This window comes from Colletotrichum paranaense (assembly GCF_030867605.1).
Source record: "Colletotrichum paranaense strain IMI 384185 chromosome Unknown Scaffold_9.1, whole genome shotgun sequence".
NCBI lineage: Eukaryota > Fungi > Ascomycota > Sordariomycetes > Glomerellales > Glomerellaceae > Colletotrichum > Colletotrichum paranaense.
In genome coordinates this window covers 1,516,040-1,534,682 of record NW_026848967.1, presented here as the reverse complement: position 1 = coordinate 1,534,682, position 18,643 = coordinate 1,516,040, and the positions used below count along the sequence as shown (strand labels likewise).

Genomic DNA, 18,643 nt, shown 5'->3' with positions numbered 1-18,643 from the left:
CGTGCGCTTTCGAATGATAGTCGCTAATACTCATAAACATTATTAGCTTGCTGGTCAAGTCGAAAGTCTGAAAAGCTTTCATCATGTGTGATATCAAGGAATTTAGGGTCGACATTGCACACGAAGAAGTTAGGCGCTTGCGAAGTAAACTTGAAGAGTTCAGACTTCCGAGTCGTTCCGAATGCCGTGATGCTGACCAGAATTTTGGTTCGTTGCTTTGCAGATCATGTTGAGTTGCGTGGCTAAAACTACCTAGGAGATTGGTACTCCACGGCGACATTCCTCCAAAGTTGTTGGCTCAACGACTTTGACTGGTACGAGGTTCAGAGCCACATGAACGAGGTGCCGCAGTACTTGGCCACAGTTGAAGACCTTACAATACACTTCACCCACGCTCGATCGCAGAGTCCTGAAGCAATTCCCCTGCTCGCCATCCATGGCTGGGCTGGGACGTTCTGGGAGTACAGTCAAATCTGGCGTCCGTTATCTGATCACGCCAACCTTGACGATCCATCTTTCCACATCGTGGTACCAAGCATGCCAGATTTCTGTTGGTCCTCTTCCTCAAAGCAGGCTAGCTGGAAGCTTAAGGACAACGCACGTGTTTTTGACACGCTCATGAAGAGCCTTGGGTACAACGAGTACATGGTCCAGTGTGGCGATTTGGTTCATGCTGTAGGCCGTGAGCTTGGTGCAAAATACACTGACTCCTGTAAGCTTCTGCACTGCAACTATGCTTCCATTCCGCTACCAGATGATACCCAGCTCTCAGAACGCGAGAAGGAGGACTTCCGCAAATATGGAAACTGGGTACAGCGCCATAGGGGGTTTGACGTCACCGCCAGAATCCAAGTAAGATCATCCATAGTCGACGATGGATGAGATGGAACTAATTGGTTTTCATCGCATAGCCTCAAACAATTGCCCTAGCATTGCATGATAATCCTATGGGAATACTCATGTGGGTTCTTGAAAAGTACCAGGTCGTCGGTCACTCAGAGCCCCGGAACAATCCCTTGTGGACCAAGGCCATTCTGACCACCGCTTCTCTGTACTTTTTCACCGGATGTATCATGTCCTCGGTCATGCCATACTACAATCCTCCGACTTGCGAGAAGTTCTCGGATCTTCCGATAGACGAAGACAATAGAATCAAGGTGCCATTTGGGTTCAGCTCCTGTTCCTGGGATACGGACGAAGCCTCCAAAAGAGCAATGAGACGATCAGTCGAGCAGAATGGGAACCTGGTCTTTTACAGAGGTTTGATTCACCGATATGCCTTTGGCAACGTGGTGCCCGGTGTTCAACTAACTAACTGAGACTGCAGAACGCAATGACGCAGGTCATCTCGCTGCTCTACAGCAGCCAGACGGATTGGTGCAGGACATACGAGACTTGGCTAAAGAGATGTGGGGAAAGCAGCCGAAAGGTGAAAGTCCCAGTACCTTCGGAGGGTTGAAACTCTCGTTCAATCCAATTGACTCACGAGTTCGGCACGAGTATCGTACTTGAAGAGGATAGACTTGACATCTCCATATGGGCCTACCTAATTGATAAAGATCATATTGCTACGAGATACTGCGCATCGAGAAAAAGTTTTGAGTCTCTGTGAGATAGTCATGAAGAAGCTCGGAATATCAGACTCCAGTCTCAAAATCCAAATGAGCTTGTTTGGTCTAGAATGTAATGTTTATGGAATTCCATCGTGTGACGATCACGAAGGGACTCTCAATTATTGCACACTTACTTTGCAATACCTTGGACTACATGGTAAAGGGAAGTAGTATTAAAGCGCCATTCAGCCGCCAATGCCGAGCCGACATCATGCTCCCTTATAGTTCGGCCGAATCACACAATTCCCGAAGGTCTCGCAACAGTGAGAAGCGGGGTGAAGATGCAGTGTTCGCTGTAAAGCTGTTTTGTGTGTTTGCTCGTTTCAAAATAAGGTAGCACCTAACCTTGTGTACCGCCAACTGAAAGCTTGTCAAGACGTAGACAGCTCCAAATAGCTCCAAATCAAGGTAGGTCGAGAAAAGAAGGTTTGAGCAAGTGTCTATATTTGGCACAGTTGTGTGCATCAATTCGGGTATGGCCCCGTCGTTGACGTAGGAACCTCTGTCTGTGTCAGTTTGGCCGGTTTGTCTCGATAGATCGGACGGAGCTTCTTATAACGAAAGCCCACCCGGTACATTGAGGCCCAAGGACGCAGGGGAGTATCTGTCACCCCTTCACGGTGAGAGACAATGGACGCCAAGGATTTACAGTCCAACCCGCGCAACGACATTAGCCTCGAGTCGCTGCACCCGATTGAGCCCAACGTGGATGGGAACGTTGACGACAAGAAGGACATACCGATCATTGCATCGGCATCTCCGCCACCTACCATCGCCAATGTTAACATACTAGACGAGGAAGATGCGCAATCAGGCCCTGACTCGAGCCAGGTGGAAAACGAGAAGTTGAAAAGGCGGGCACGCTGGGCTCTCTTCGTCATGTCCTTCTTCATGGGAGATGTTGCGGATGGGCTCGGCCCATTCCTTGGCGTTTACCTACAACAACGTGGGTGGGAACCTGGGCTGCGTGGTATGGTGAGTACGGCGGGCGGTGTTGCTACCATCATAGCAACGGGGCCGATCGGTGCGCTTATAGATGCAACAAAGTGAGTGTTTCTAACCCCCCACGGACTTATCAAATCCCATACTCCGGTATTGTGACAAGGTAGCTGATACTTGAGGCCGCTAGGTACAAGCGATTTCTCGTCGCTGGCTGCGCTCTCCTCGTGGGTGTTTCTCAAGGACTCAATCTGATCTCCACACATCCGGCCCTCGTCTTTTCCACGCAAATTGTGTCTGCCGTCGCAGGCACAAGCATGATGCCTCTTCTCGTGGCGCTCACACTGGGCATCTGCTCCCCTGACCAAGAAGGCAGCACTACGCAGAACAAGAGAAAGCACAGCTTCCGCGTACTAAATGGACGAAATCAGGCAGCTAACCACGCGGGCAACATGGTCAGCGCGGGTCTAGCTGGGCTTTTGGGGTCGAAATTCGGCTTGAACGCGGTCTTCTACCTCGTCATGGCATTCTGCGCAACAACGATAGCAAGTGTTTTCCTCCTACCGGAGAGAGCAGTCGATCATGCAGCAGCAAGAGGAAGGCCTGCTCCTGATCACAGCGCGGGTAATGCCCATCGAACGCAAGAGAGAGGGGAGGTAGACATCCATGATTTCGCAGAAAGGGGTGACATGCCACCTCCTCAGACTCCGATCACCAGTCCTAAGGCCAGCTTCCGTCGATTGAGTCTGAAGCCCAAGTTCACTTACAGCTGGATCAAGATCTTTCAAAACAACTGGCCTCTCGGTATTGTCGCCATCACAATATTCATGTTCCACCTCGGCAACGCTGCAATTCTTTTCCTTTACGGCCAGGCCTTGGTGGCCGCAGGCGAGGGAGACCCTGCCGGAACCACGGGCCTAACCGTCATCATAGCACAGGGCACAATGGTCATCGTTTCAATCCTGTCTGCTTGGGCATCCGGCCGTTACGGCTACTGGTCAGCTGTTCTGCTCTCGTACTGCGTCTTGCCCGTCCGCGCCGCTGTCGCAGGCCGTGTTATGAAGGGCTGGGGCGTGTGGCCAGTCCAGATCCTCGATGGCATTGGCGCAGGTATCCAAAGCGTAGCAATTCCAGGGTTGCTAGCCGTTTTGATGGCTGGTACTGGGCATGTAAATATCACTATGAGCATTGTCGGTGGCATCACTCGACAGACTGGTGCCGCTATTTCGCACTCGTTGGCTGGGTGGGTGGCGCAGGTCAGGAGCTACAGCTTTGCGCTTTACCTGATGGGTGTCTTCCCTCTTGTCTCTGTATTCTTATGGGCTATCTTTTACAAGATTCTTCGGCCAGTGATGGACAAGAAACTTGGGGAGACCAACACGTAGCCCTGGTCCTGGATTACCAGACACAAGCAGTATAGTTGTAATGATTCCATTTCTTTGCTCTTAGGACAGACACATGTGCTCATTTCTCTTTCGCGATTAATTATATGCAAAAGCCGAATCAGAGGTATAAGACTAGTCGAGATGGGGGATACAAGTTGTCCATCAAGTTAACTTGGTTTTGTTTACCACTACAGTGCTCCCTGTCCCTGTGTCCTTCTACTCCTGTAGCCCCAAGTAATCTGTCAACGCCTCAAGCTTCTTCGTTTTTCTTGATCCCGAGAACAGGCTCAGAAAAGCCAACTTCGCACTCGGAAGGCAGTTCAACCCCATAATTATCAGACTCAAGTTCACCAGTCGTCTCGTTAACGACGATCCATCTCCTGTTCTGCAGATCGCCGTCCTGCGCCCGATCGTTGAAGTTCTGCGGCGCAAAGACAATGCTGCTCACAGCCTCGCTATAAAGTGTAACGGGGATATCCTCGGACCTGGTGAAGTGATGCATACCCAAATTGAACCAAAGAACGATATCTTCATTTTCGACACTCTCGCCATCAAAAAATTTCATGAAGTCTTGTTGGGGCTTCAGAGGCAAGTTAACGTTGGAGTGACTGTTCGCGTACGGCTCGGTGTCATGCTGTCTCGAGAGCGCGAGGTGTGACTTAGCGAACGGCGTCTGGTACTTCGTCCAGGGAGAATTGAGCGGCGTGAGATGAATATTGGACATTCCGGGGACTATGCGGTAGCCGCGCTTTTCCCCCCACGCGTTCGTGGCGTTGGGATTTACAATACAGTACATTGCCGCGTTGTTTGGTTGCCAGTTGAACTGTTGCTCGTCCGTCATTGTAGACTTTTGCAGCTGCATCTGCTCAAAGGAGCCAAGCTCTGGATACCAAGGCTGGCTCGTATTGACTAGAACGAGCTCGCTTACTTCAAGACTGTTTTTGGTGTCGAGAATATCAAAGTCGGCCTTGTAGGTGAGAATATGATCATGTAGTGATCCCATCGTCGCCTCCTGGATTCTGGGACCAAACTCTTCCTGGTCTGGGTAGTAGAATGAAGATTGCAGGAATCCCGATGCTCGGACTGTGACCTCGAGACTACCGTCAACGTGGAAAGAGTAGTCGAACATGTAGTCGTAGTTTCCCACAGTCGCTACCGATCGCATAGTCAAAGCCGAGGCCTTGACTGTGCCCAGATAACTGAAGCCGTACTCATTACTACTACCGTATCGGTGGCGTGAGACAGGATAGCCAGCATCGGCTTCGAAAATGCAAATCGCATCTGTGCTGACGACAGACGAGTTGCCTTCGTGGTGCGTGACGTTCCAGAAAGTGCTGCCAAAGGGGCAATCATACCCCTCGACCAACGTGCCCAGGTAGGTACCAAGGCTGTAGTACGTATCGTGGTACACTGTTCCAGCTGCCTTGGGTGTGAAACCAGCATATTGTGCAGCAGCTTCCTGTAGCGAAAGCTCGTAGATGATCCTTTCACCCTTGAACTTGATGTCATAGTACATCAGCCCAAGGGTTCGCGAGTACGAGGTGTAGAAGGACCACCCCATGTATTCGATGTATTTCTGTTCCTCATCAACCTTATACCTCTTGCCGCCAACCTCGAGGCTTTGAGGCGCTAGCTTGTTCTCGAGGTCTCTGACTCCCATCTCAGGCTTATAATCCAGGAGACCCCAGTCGGGAGTCCGGCTCTGCTTAAATTGCTCCTTCAGCTCTCCTGCCTCCCACGCGGTCCGCAAAGCAGCGACGGTGGGAAAGAACTTCTCATTCGTCACGATGCCTCGTAATTTGTACTGTGAAGCATCTGTGCCGGTAACGTCTAGCATAACGGAGAAGTCTAGTGGCGTAAGATATGTCGCTGTATTGGGATATCTAAACATAACCGTGCGAAATGCTTGGGTGCCATCATAAGACAGGGGCGTACCGCTGGTGGAAGTGAGGGTAGTCCGATTATCGCTCAAGCCGTAGTAAACTCCGCCAATGAGTTCAGACGTGATGTCGGTGATGTTGCTCATGATAGACACGAGTAGCGGCTCGGAGGCTACCAGGCGGGGGCCGTCAAAATAGCGACTGTTGTACGGGATCTTGCCACCACTGCCGCCGTTGAAGATGTAGTCGAGCTTCTCCACCTTGGTTCCGTTGCCGACGGGAAGAGGTCCGACCATGTACTCCTGTGAGTCTGGGATCTCCAGGCCTCCGCTGAAGATGACCACTCGCGCATATTTTGGCGGCGGGCTAGCGGTACCACCGAGGTACGGTAGGACAGTGGACTTATTGGTGTGGAGAGTGTCGATCCAGTAGACATAGTTGTCCGTAATCGTCGCATTGTTGGGGTCTGTGAGGTTCAGACCTGTTGCCGGATCGTGGAGTAGATTCCACACAGCGAGGTTATCATCAGGGGAGATGGGAGCCCAGACGTTGACTTTCGGTGCGTTGACCTTGGGTGCGGCCTCGTTGATGTTGCAGGTTGTGACATTCGCTGCCCGCTTGAACAGCCCATGTTGTCTCGTCTTAGAAGATGCCCCGACTACCACACCAAGGGCTAGAAGACCTAAGAAAGACTGTCTCAAAAGCATTTTCGCTTGGATATGATAGGTGCAAGGGACTTCTGTTTGGCTTCCTAAAAGACTGTCAGATTATGAGATGAACTCGGCCGACCTCTCATCCTTATTGCCCAGGAAGATCCGATGTCGCTGAGCGTAGATAGTGAGGTCTTCATGAACCGAGATAATAGGCCAATCAGCCACAGCTCAGGTCAAGAATTTGCCAAGATTCGGACGTCGCGGCAGGATATCCAAGTCCAAGTGGTCGGTAGACGCCAGTGGTCTTAGCCGAACGACGCGGAAACCCTTTATCCCACCGGGCCGGTATAGAATCTTGATCAAGTGGTATCGATAAACAAGAGTTCTTGGCTAGATAAAGAGAGCGAGATAGGCAGTTTCCCTCATCTGACATGCATGCCAAGACTTATGACGGTGCTTTTGTATTCTAGCCTTGCATTATCAAGCTCCCACGGTCGATGGTGACATGCAAGGTCGTATCCTGCCATTCCATTCTTATCAGGACGTCTGTTGTATCTCGGGTCCTCGTCCAGTGCCAATTGCAGCTCATTAAGTTCACAGTTTCCGATACGTAATGCCTTCCCGACTGAACCTTTTTCTTGGATTGAGCATTGCCGTGACGTGGCGGCCTGCTTCCGGTACGATGCGAGATACTTGGTCTGTTCTCTGAAGCTTCCGATAAGTTTGTTGATCAGCGATGCGGGGTTGCTGATTGAGCTACCCCGCCAGATTGCGATGACAGCTGAAAGTGATTCGCGGCTTGCGCCTTGACTTGACCTACCATTTTGAGGCGTGAATAAGATTGGAATTGGCAAGGTCTCTTTTCAGCTCTCCGCGGGAAGACTGACAGTGATTCAGATCGCATAAGTGATTCAGAAATATCAACACTCGGGCTAGGTAGGCGAACAAAGCGGTATCATTACTGAGTCCTGTTTGAACTTAGTCAGCAACTGTACCAACCGCATTTAGAGCTGAATCACAAACTGAGATCACAGATGAACACTGCTAGCTGGACTGTTTGCTCCTCCACTGTCATAATAAACGACCGATCCGAAGTCGGCTGGTGGCGGCCGACAGTATGATATGTGCGTAGATAAGAGACGGAAGAGCTGTTGATTGTGTGTCGTTCTATCAAGATAATCTTTGCTCCACCCCCGTCTCCGAGCCCTCCGGAGAACTCCCGATTACCCCGCGCTGGTCTTTAGAAAACCCGGGGTTGGCCACCGGCCCGATTCGTTACCTCCTGAATACCTCAAATCTAGTTACATCAAGTACGAGCGCTAGGACTGGTTGACACTATAAATTGGTCAAACTCTCACTCAAATCAAATATTTCACAGTCACACTTCCCTCCCCACTGGATTATTCGCAAGTCTGCCTCTGAGACCTTGCTGGCGACGTGACATTTGACTGGTGCTTTGAACCAACCAATGAGCTTTCTATTACTTCTTTAGCCAAAAGTATTGATTAGTTCGCCATGAAGCATAGGTCAATATTTGCACATATATTCAACAAACTTGTCAAGAAACTTCGCGACGTACTTTCAGTTGGTTCCAAAGACGCCAGGCGATCACAAACCTTCAGGTCTAAAGTCATCGATTTAGGAGGGTGCTGGGTGGAACAGGTAGGCAAGCGATGTTGAAAGTATTGTGAATCGCAACCATGGATATCATTCTTATGATTGACTAACTAATAGGGTATTCTGAAAATGTATTATTTCATCGGATTCGTAACTCGTCCTGCCACTTCCGGCTCTTTCTTATAATAAACTGTTCATCTTCGACGTAGCCATGTGAAAAAGTCGCCCTTTATCCTATGCCTTACATGCTGATTGAAGCCATAGGTGATTGCATTCGCCAAGCCGATAAACTGACTTGAGCTCTGCAGCGCCGCCAGAACACGACTTTGCGAGCCGTTTCCCGATGCCTCCATCAATCTGTTGACGAGGCCCGGGATCCAGAGCACCACATACATGACCGGGTAAGCGTTGAGGAGCATCATGCGCTTGATCTCACGCTCGACTTTCCTCGTCTGCGTTCGGATGGGGAAGTCGCTCATCATTGTTGCGGTCACGTTCTGCGGCGCGCTCTTTCTGCTGTCGACGTGATTGAGGGTCGGGTTCGTCGGGAAGTCTCGGGATTGCATTTCCCGGGTCCCCGGCATCTTGAACGATAATGCTGATAATGTAGAGCTTCTGCTCCTGTGAGTCTTCTTCCAAATGGATACCGACGGCCGCCTCGGCGGTCCGCTATCCATGCGGTATTGAGCAAATTGTGCTTGGGCAGCAATTGCTGCTGGTGGGAGCATGTCCTTCTGAAGGTGTGATGGGCCCCCGGAAGCGCTCTTGTGCAGCTTATCCTCTTGATCGAGGTAAGAGAACCGCGCCTCGGAGGCTTGGCTCATGTCCATGTCATGGTCGTCGAATCGTGATATCCTTGCCGACATCTTCCGGCCCGGCTCTTGCTCGCCTGTCGGCTCTTCGTCGATCTTGTTTTCAGCGAAGTGTGCCATTCTGACCGCCGACGGCCGCCTGCCGCCTGGTTGTACTTGAACTTCCTTATCTTCATCGACTTCAGTGGCCGATGGTCTTCTGGCCATGGCAGCTGGCGCGCTCCGCGGGGCGACAGGCGACGTTTGCTGACCTTGCTGGGTCGGCGAGAACTGTGGCAGCTCACCCCAAGTCGGGTTCGCTCGCTCAAACTGGTCCATCTCCAGCTCGGGGGTATGTATTGACTCGAATCCCTGCTTCTTCCGTATAGATGATGTGACGACGTTGCCGTTCGAGTTTCCGCTATTGTACAACGGATCAGATGTGCTGACCATTGTGCGAAAGTGTCGTCCGAGGTACCACCAGACGTAGAGGTAAATGAGAATCGTGGTGAAGATGATGCCGAAGCGCCACCCGTGAGTTAGTGCGTATCGAAGATCGGGCCGCTCTCGGGTTATCCAGCACCAATTTCCGCTCACGGGTTTCATGGTACCCATGAGAGTCGCTGTCGTGCTGGTGATGAGCGGTACGACCCAGACGGAGAGGCAGATCATGACCTTTCGGAAGGTCGATGCATTCGGCATGTAGGTTTTCCGTGTTATGGTGAGGAAGGTGACGACCGCAATGGCAAGGATAGAGAAGTCGGATGCCTGTACCGAGAGCTGGCCGACCATGCCGTTGAGCACGCATGCTGCGCCCGGTTGAAGTTCTTTGTTCTTGATGTAGATGATGCCCGAAATCGTGTTGCCAAGTGAGTTGATGAACTCTTTTCGTTCGACAATCGCAGTCAGCGTACGCATTCTTCATTTCACAAGTTGGATTTGGCCGAGGGGCAGAACTTACCGGCTAACGTCAGGTTCAGGACGAGAGCATGGCGGAAAGATCGCTGATGCTCATGGTAGAGAGCGAATGAGATTAATACACCTGTTGTCGCGAGGAACGAAAGTATGCTGCCCGTCAGTGTGACAGATGCGACTGCCGCATCGAAGGCCATCGTGAACCCGCACGCCAATGGATGTTGGTTGGCATCCACGCGAGCGAGCCTCGCGGGCGACGGGTGGAAATGGGTATCATCTTGTACCAAAAGCCAGTGCGCTGCTAAACCAGAACCGTGGACTGGGCGGGATTGGCTGTTCGTTACATTGATGGAGTCACGGGGCTAAGGTGCGAGTCATGAAGTCGTTGATGGACGTGGGGCCTTCCGGATGCCCCTGTGCATTCTATTTATTGTGTGATAGACGTCCGTGATGCCATCTGAACTTGGTCAAGGCCCCCAGACGAGTGCCTAATAGGCAGGACGTAAGTCGTCGAAAGACATGCGGTTAAATGGCTTTGAGTTTGCGCGATTAACATCAGCTGGGTAAGGCAATGCTTAGCCTCCCAGACTTGAGGCTTCCCTTGAGGCTGATGATACGCCTCAGAGAGTTCCGAGATACCACCTAGGGTACCACGGACTGGACAGCCAACTCTGCCAGAGTTGCATGTGAACTAAGGCAGGGTCTCCTTAATCAACACTTGGCGTTTTGGAACGTAGTACCCAGCACTCTGACCCACTACATAGTCCGAATATCGTTAGCAATTGCGCAGTCCCACGTGGGGATTTGTGTCAGATTTCCAAAAGCGTTCCCCCGACTTAGCCGTGAAAAGATGAATGCATCCATCTTCGAGCGGCAGCCCGTCATCTCAACTCTGTGGCGCGCGTCTGTCGCCAACCTACCAGCCTTTTGGGGTGCGAAATGGACGGGATCCCCTTCCCTTCTCTCAAGCGAGCGCGTTACGGACTCCTCAGCTCTTGAAAAACTCAATACACACAGCGATCAATACCGACCATGCGTATCAGCGTCTCAGGCAGCCGATCACGCAATTCCATTGGTGCCGCATAAGTCTGGGCAGAAACTCTTATGAAATACTTGCACTGATTAGCCTGCAGGCTCTATGTGAAGACGCTAGAAGCCTGTCAACAGGCTCTTTGAGAATGGGAGGCTTGTCTCGGCACCCATTCATCCCGCTAAAAGCCTTGCTTAATGTGGGCAAAGCAATATCAAGGTTTAGACGGAGTGGAGACCTTCGAACCATCGCGGCATCGCAACGTCTTTTACCCCTGGGTATGGATCGGGGTCCCTAGTTCGCTTGCAAGCCTTTGGTTGATTGATGACAGGATAACCTTTGCAAGACAAAGCCCCAAGTTTCCGAAAACGACCAAGGACGAACACGCACGGGGTTTTCTCGCCGACAAAGTCGGACTTTTGAGATATCCCTCGCTGAAAATATCTGCCCTTTCTGCTCTGCCGTCCGACTGAGAGCAGAGTTTAGGCGTTTCATGGCTCTATCCCCGGGCACTTTCGTACAAAACTCAAATCAACCGCTTGCACTCTTTATCATCGCATACTTTCTGCTAAGAGAGAATCCAACTGCCCACGTATCCGTCAAGAACCTCCACAGTCCACAAGCCGGCTGTTATTCCCCTGTCGGCGTGGCCCTTGACCCCGGTCGTGCGTTCTTCCGATTTCGCGCGTCTCTCCCTCCCTCCCGTGATTCTCCTCCTCCCCCTTCCCGCGATTGGCAACTGGGAAACTGAAACATAGGCGAGAGGAAAGAGATTTTTGCCACAGTCGCGCGCAAAATTGAATGCCCGCGGATATGCCCGCAAATAAAGGAGGTTCTATTTTCGAACCCAAGCCGCCCTGCCAGCCCTGCCTGGCACTGCTGAATGGTCAACCGCGCGGGAATCGGGGCAAAGCCCAAGTCCGGTTTAGCCGTGTCGTGCAGTGCTTCTGCCAACTTACCTGCCAAGCGCGGTAGACAATTGATTGCATTTAATTACGCTAGTGTCTTTAAGGTGTGATTGCCATCCAGGTCGGGCGAGGGAAAGGCTGCCAAGGTCACTTTCGACTGAAGTTGTGCCGAGGCCGACATGCGGCCGATTAGTAGGTATCGTGAGCAGACAATCTGCTTGATCAACATCGGTGGCCCATACTTTGCACCTAGGCCGAAAAATCAAGACAAAATCATTCTCCTCTCTTCTCGTGATTCTGGACCTTCAATATTGATTAGAGTTGTTCAAGAAATTAATTCCCGATTTGCTTGGAATTCTGGGAGGGGATGGACTCCGCTGTGAGGAGGGGCGAACTTGGAAGGGAAGAGGAGGAGCGAAAAGCACAGAGCGCGCGGCGACACACGCGATGGGCTGCGGCCGGGAACTTCAGACGTGAGCATGAGTCGTGAAAATGTCGTGCCTGTATGCTCAGCCTTGGTGTCCCGAAACAATGGGTTCACCCTGATATTACTTCACGTGGTGATAATCGACATTACTCCCGCATCTCTGGGCCTTTGCAAGTAGCCGGCCTGTCGCGTGTCGCAGGCCCCCTGATGATCTCCCAAGACTTCCGCATTGGGTCGGAAAAGCTGGGGGTTTGTCTACCAAGAGTTGAAGAAGACCAAGAAGGCCCGCCATCATGATTCAAGGCCGTGGTTTGCATCGCCAGATGGCGGGCTTGCGAAGTTTGCCCCAAGGCTCACGCTTTAAGGGTGTACTCAGGCCACCAGAATTGAGAACTACCGCAATCCCTTCAGCAAGTGCAAATAAAGTAGACGATAATTGGACGGAAGATGGTAATAGAGTAGGAGTTTTAGCTTGGTTAGATTGAACTTTAAAATCTCCCGAGGCAGAGTGTTAAACAGTTGTGCGGGATTTTCAGCCCAACTCTGTCCTATCTGCCTACCGGACTCTTGTCTTGGCAGTTACTTTTTGACTTCTATTGGAGTTCCTTACATCTGAGCAGTCGTTAGCCCGGCGTTGGAGGCTGGCATGTTTCAATGCTGGCTAGGGATCCCACAGGCATTGGCCCCAAGCAAGACCTATCAGGAAGGGACGCCATTGTACATTATCTTTCGTCAATTAACCTCCATTATCGATACGATATTATCTAAAGAAGCTGTACATTCACTTGTTTGATATTACCAAAACACTCTCCGGAGATATGTTACCCAGATCGTATGAAGGACAATGGGCCCGTCCATCATGTTTAGTCCAGCTTCAAAACCCACTTGCCCTTCAGCTACAAGAAAGTCAGCAAGCAGTCACACGAACAAGTTTAAGAATCACTTACTTGACCACCGTGCATAGTCTGCACTAATTCCTCCAAGTCGTCGATTTTGCCCACGTGGACGTTGGGAACGACTACACGTCGTCTGACAAACTCCAATGCCTCAAGAATATCGGCACGCGATCCAACAGAGGAGCTCAAGATCTTCCAACCCTTCCCGATAAGCCAGATGGGATTAAAATTTACTTTCGCCTCCCAAGGCAGAATGCCAACACACATCAGCGTCCCGAATGGCGCCAGCAACTCAAAGGCATCCTGGTAAGCAGCAGTTGCCGTAGCTGCGACCACTACTGCCTTTGCGCCATAGCCTCCGGTTGCTTTTCTGACTTTCTCGGCTAGAGTTCCAGGCTCGGTAACATCGATGTAGACCTCGGCTCCCTGGTCTTTACAGATTTCACCCTTCTCCGGGCCAGCATCGACGCCAATGACGCGGTAGCCCATTGCACGGGCATACGCGACGCCCAGGGCGCCTACACCTCCTCCGGCTCCCGAGATGGCGAACCATGAGCCCGGCGTTACATGGCAATTCTTGATTGCCTTATAAGCCGTTACGCCCGCACAAAGGATGGGCGCAACCTCCTCGTCAGGCACCTCGTCAAACTGCGCAGGTAGCCTTGCCAGGTACCGCAGCGGCGCAAGCGTATACTGTGCAAACGTACCGTCGTACGCTCTACCAGAGTGGAGAGTCTTTTCACAGCGCGTCTCACCCTCGTTGACGAGGTCTACGCAGGCCTCGCAATTGCCGCACGTGTCGCGGGTCCAGGCGACACCCACCCGCTGTCCAACTTGGACTGATTGGTCGAGGGCCGCAATGTTAGAACCCAGGGCGGCGATGCGACCGACTCCTTCGTGGCCAAGGATCTTCCTATCGAGGGGTCCGAAATGGCCCATGGCCATACCGAGATCGGAACCACAGAGACCCGTCACTGATAGGCGGATAAGGACTTCGTTCGGTCCTGGAACTGGGCGCGGTTCATCCCGCACCGCAAACGTGGGCTTCTCATCTGAGCCTTGAGGCGACTACGAATCGTAAGTCTCTGCGGAGTTCGATGGTGTGAAGAAGACAAGACGAGGGGAACAGTCTGAATGGTGCATGTGAGGTAGCTTACAGTCAAGACAGCAGCTCGGTGTGTCTCCATAATTGTGCTTCGTCGAATAAGATAAGAATAAGGTAAGTATACACAGGGCTGTAGTTTAAAGAATGGCGTGTGAAGTTGAAGTTGAGACCAACCGAACTAGTGCTGCTCGAGGAAGATCTATGATGTAGGTCGAGATTTCCCCGCTACCTCCAAGATGGTGTGTAGTGGGATAGGACTTCAGACGGGTCGGAAACACTTTTCCGCATATCGTCGGTTCGAAGGTTCCCCTCATTCGAAATTTGACCTCGGTGTTATTCAGCCATAATGATAACTAACTATCTCAGGTATCTGTGGCCCGGTGGGTTGGGAGTTTCGTGCGACGTCATCGTGCTTCGATGCATGTATCTGTGCGGAATCAGAAAAGAAAAAACATTGACTTCAGCCGAAATTCTGCCAAAGGTCCCCACCGGAGTTAGTTTTTGGCTGTATGACTACATGTATGGAACAGTCAGTATTATGATTACTTGAGCATGCCTTAAATCTATCATAGCAGCCCTTGTTCCTGGGCCTCTTTTGGTCAAGACTCGTATGACAGGCAACGCACTTGATGAACGATTACCCTGGAAGCCTCGTGAAGCAGCGTGCTTGGATGCTTATCCCTAGTTGCGACTTTGCCGCAGAGTCCTGATTCGCTCCCCCAAAGCAAGTTCATCCGCTTGTATCCGCTGCAACTGATCCAACGTCTGCCTCCTGTCCCTCAAGAGCCGCTCTTCATGTAGCAGGTGCTCCAGCTCAGCCATATCTGCAATAAGGGGTTCCGGCGAGGAATTGATACGATCTCCAATTATGGGCGGTGACATCCGACTTGTTGCAGATGATAGGGGCGACTTTGGGAGCGAAATCGTGGACACGACCTCCGGTGATACCGTGTCCTGCTCAACTGAAGGCGTGACCTCGAGGCTTTCGTGAATTTTTGGCTCAGGCGATGCGCACGGAGTTCCGTCCAGCTCGGCCATTATCTGATTCTGTTGATTTGAAAATATTACGGGGTTTTTCTTGTCGGCTTCCAATGGTGCCGTATATGAATCCAACTCATATCTGTTGGATTTGTCCCCGCCGCCGAGCTCTGGTGTGATATTATCCTCCTTACCAACATTCTGGCTGGCCTTGTTCCTCTTTCGCCACCAAAAGAGTAGGATTACAGCCAGCATTGCCGCTAGGGCAGCTCCAGCACCAATTCCAGCCTTCACTCCCGTCGATAACCGATCCGAGGAGGAGTCACTATTGTCACCATCAATCGTAGACGTAGATTCGGCGGTAGGAGTAGATTCGGGTATAGAGGTTGTTGATTGCGTCGTTGACGTGATGGCTTGTGATGCGGTCGAGCCAGACTCTGTCCATGATGTGGATGTCTCGATACTCACGGTTGCATACGTGCCACCGACATCGTAAGTGGCGGATTGAGTAATGGTGATGATACTGGGTTGTGTTTCTGTCAAGGTCGCTGTAGAAATCACATCCGTCTGGAAAGTATTGAGCCAGCCATTGGCGACGCAGTAGGCCGCAAAGGGGGGCCACACATCTTGAACTTAGCGTCAATACAGCGCTTCAGAGTCGAAGATAGTGAAAGACAGAGAAGCTTTCTCATTGTGAGATCAAGAGAAGCATACCTTGGATTGTTTTTTCTTGGTACCTGCAAAATCTTTTTATGCAAGCGGCCCATTGGGCACGAAAGAGATCGCTCGTTCCAAGACGGCAAGCACAATCAGGTTTCCTCAATATGTGACAGTTTTCCGTAGGGCTTTCACCCAGACAATCCTGAGCACATGCAGGAATATCGTCTATCTCTTGAGCGTATGCGAAGCGAATTACTGCCGCGAGGACAACTGCCATGGCCCTCATCGCGACCGAGCAGCGAGAGCCTGCTCGGGGTGTAGATAGAACGCACAGAAAACAATGGCGAAGCTGACAGCTGAACTGAAGGGTTGTTGTTGGAGGAATGGTGTCTGGGAAACCCAATGGGTCCTACTCTCGGGGATACATGTATGTGCCTCAATGACAGCCAAGCGTGGCCTGCGGCAGGAAAGCGTCACCAGAAAAGACAAGACAGCCGACGGGCCAAGAAGAATGCTCGAATCTGCAAGGTTCTCGACAAATCATGAGAATTTTCTGCCAGATGTGATCGGGCCTTCGTTTAGCTTGTTGGTTGGGTCTAATTTGGGGCCTCGCCTGTCTGGACTCCGATCCCAATGGTTCCAACAGCTCGTTGTCCGGCTACTCACATGTACTGCGAATCAAGGACCCATTATTACAGGGAGAAGATCGAATCACTACGTTCAACATTGCCTGGTGCCAAGTGCAGCTTCTAGCTGCGCCCTAGTTGTGCAGAGCCCAGCGTCCTCGCCTGCGTTGGTAATGAAATTGCGCTGGGCCGAGCAGATGAAATGAAACCTCCCAAACTCAGCTGGATCAAAAGCAACTGAACTTTTCTCAATGCTTTACCTGCATGTGACCTCAGCTTAACAGCTTGCAATCCAGTTTCAGCCGGCAAGGAACATACTAATGAGCAGTTGGTTCGAATACGTTCACTATCGCATCATTGTCAATTGGTCAGGGGGTTGCCGAAGAGTTTTTAATAGTGAGTAGCTACTTCGCGGACGAATGTGAGAGAGACTTGGCCTCTACTAACCGGAAGCCACGTCACACTACATTGCCTAGGGCAGCTTCTTCTCAGACCGCACTCCACCCCAAGTCAATTTGCATTTGATCTTCACTCAAGCGAGTTCCCATGTTCAAAATGCACCCATAAGAGCAATGAGCCAATGAAATGCAGCGCATCTGTTATTGCTCAAGTGCACATGGGCCCATTAGCTGTGATTATGTAGACTTTTCCTCTCCGAAGCTCAACCAACGTTGCGTTCCTTCTCTCGATCAGCAGATTCGTAACGATAAATTCGGCCGTATTGCGGATGATTCAATAGAGATATGTGTTAACGTTCCTTATACACCGATATCCCACAGCTTACGATCAACTTCATAAGATCTTGCCTACGAGACAGAGTCGCCTCGAGGGCAGTCACACGAGTTTTCTCGGTTTCTCGGTGATACATACTCCTTTCAATAAATCCAAGACAACTACATGCTTTGACTTTTTCAACTTCATGTACAGTCCGGTGTTGTACTACGACTTCAAGGCGACTGGCCGCAGGCTTGTGCGAAGCATGGGAAGGAAGGGTGTGCCCCTATTCTCCAGCAAAAAACATTGTGTCACGGGGAAAACGAATTGTTTGCTGCACGCGATCAACGGCATCATGTTCGCAACGTGTTGGCACTAATCCTATGAACAGTTCTTCAGTACTGTCTTCAGAGAGGCTCATTTGAATTGCGTCCTGAAACAGCGAAGCCAAAGCCTACTAAGGCTATCTCAAATCCAGCAATACGTAGGTAGTCAAGGAGCCCAAGATTTGTTGAAAGTATTTACAAGATAAGGTTTCACGCCAAAACTACATCATAAAGAGATTCTCTATCCAGAGGCTCAATTCTCACTTAGGTGGCAAAGTAGGTGCGGCGGTCGTTGCCGCGACAATCGCAGCCTTTCTCTGCCGCCTCTTCTTTCTGCAGCTCCTTACGCAGCAAAACACGCATGAGCAGACCAATACGAACAGAATTACAGGACATCCGACCACTAGGAACATGAAAAGACTATCTTTTGTAAAGTCAGACCCACTCTCAAGTCTCGGCGGTTTGTAGTCATAAACTCCATCCGGGATCGTTTGACCAATTGACCACGTCGGCACTACCATTAGGCTAGCCAATGTCGGTAACTTTGGCGTCAAGGTCGCAGTGTCAGATGCATCCCAAGTCACGGTCCAGGGTGTATGTATCATAAGCACTTGATCCGATTTCGCGTCCTCGGGGTTGGGAAGGGCTTCTGTCCTGGGGCCCCATGCGGCGCAGGCCCGCCCATTGACCCATGTGTAATTGAACCCACTCCAATTCTAGTCAGCGGTCAAGACATAGACACAACAAGCAACGGATGGGGTGATGAAGAAAATAGTGCAAACAAACCTATTGCAGCAGTAAGCTGATGTAGGGCCCTCGGTATGTGTACGGGCCATGCTATAATACGTCCAATCCTCGGGGCACACGCCCGGGCTAAAATTGAGCCGGCTTGTCCTCTCGACGCGATCCCATCCAGAGGGATAACATGATGACGGGGGAGCAGAGACAGAGACCTTTGACATGACGGTGTGGTATACTTCGCCGCTGGAGAACGAAGTAAGAGGTAGGTGCGGCATTTCTGTCATAATCCATTGGTTCGAACAGTCTGGCGGCTGCACGAAAGGCGTGGTTATGGCGAGTTTTTCAGTGGATGTGGCAAGAATGGATTTTGTGATGTTGGAAGACATGACTACTTCTGCAGCGCGCCGAAGACGCAAGTAAGTTGGAAGAAGTTTGGTTG

The 18,643-nt window shown here is 51.1% G+C and overlaps 7 protein-coding genes across 7 annotated transcripts; 2 read left to right on the top strand and 5 right to left on the bottom strand.

Moving 5' to 3' along the window:
* Window positions 1–83: 83 nt before the first annotated feature.
* CPAR01_11266 (epoxide hydrolase) lies at window positions 84–1,512 on the top strand (the record flags this gene model as incomplete). The annotated part of the gene is made up of 4 exons (XM_060495525.1): window positions 84–207; window positions 257–852; window positions 912–1,260; window positions 1,328–1,512. 4 exons carry the CDS (start codon window positions 84–86, stop codon window positions 1,510–1,512), a joined length of 1,254 nt encoding a protein of 417 aa, XP_060345873.1.
* A 731-nt stretch (window positions 1,513–2,243) lies between these two features.
* Window positions 2,244–3,937, top strand: CPAR01_11265 (major facilitator superfamily transporter; the record flags this gene model as incomplete). The annotated part of the gene is made up of 2 exons (XM_060495524.1): window positions 2,244–2,659; window positions 2,743–3,937. 2 exons carry the CDS (start codon window positions 2,244–2,246, stop codon window positions 3,935–3,937), a joined length of 1,611 nt encoding a protein of 536 aa, XP_060345872.1.
* A 250-nt stretch (window positions 3,938–4,187) lies between these two features.
* On the bottom strand, window positions 4,188–6,524 carry CPAR01_11264 (copper amine oxidase; the record flags this gene model as incomplete). The annotated part of the gene is made up of 1 exon (XM_060495523.1): window positions 4,188–6,524. One exon carries the CDS (start codon window positions 6,522–6,524, stop codon window positions 4,188–4,190), a length of 2,337 nt encoding a protein of 778 aa, XP_060345871.1.
* A 1,757-nt stretch (window positions 6,525–8,281) lies between these two features.
* Window positions 8,282–10,155, bottom strand: CPAR01_11263 (uncharacterized protein; the record flags this gene model as incomplete). Its single annotated transcript, XM_060495522.1, has 2 exons — window positions 8,282–9,762; window positions 9,840–10,155. Coding segments are annotated over 2 exons (1,797 nt in total), but the record flags the coding sequence as incomplete, so codon positions are not given.
* A 2,866-nt stretch (window positions 10,156–13,021) lies between these two features.
* Window positions 13,022–14,241, bottom strand: CPAR01_11262 (zinc-binding dehydrogenase; the record flags this gene model as incomplete). The annotated part of the gene is made up of 3 exons (XM_060495521.1): window positions 13,022–13,054; window positions 13,106–14,122; window positions 14,212–14,241. 3 exons carry the CDS (start codon window positions 14,239–14,241, stop codon window positions 13,022–13,024), a joined length of 1,080 nt encoding a protein of 359 aa, XP_060345869.1.
* Window positions 14,242–14,840: 599 nt separating this feature from the next.
* On the bottom strand, window positions 14,841–16,083 carry CPAR01_11261 (uncharacterized protein; the record flags this gene model as incomplete). Its single annotated transcript, XM_060495520.1, has 2 exons — window positions 14,841–15,763; window positions 15,990–16,083. The coding sequence occupies 2 exons, from the start codon at window positions 16,081–16,083 to the stop codon at window positions 14,841–14,843; spliced, it is 1,017 nt and encodes a 338-aa protein (XP_060345868.1).
* Window positions 16,084–17,723: 1,640 nt separating this feature from the next.
* CPAR01_11260 (uncharacterized protein) lies at window positions 17,724–18,590 on the bottom strand (the record flags this gene model as incomplete). Its single annotated transcript, XM_060495519.1, has 2 exons — window positions 17,724–18,177; window positions 18,250–18,590. The coding sequence occupies 2 exons, from the start codon at window positions 18,588–18,590 to the stop codon at window positions 17,724–17,726; spliced, it is 795 nt and encodes a 264-aa protein (XP_060345867.1).
* Between the last annotated feature and the right edge of the window lie 53 nt (window positions 18,591–18,643).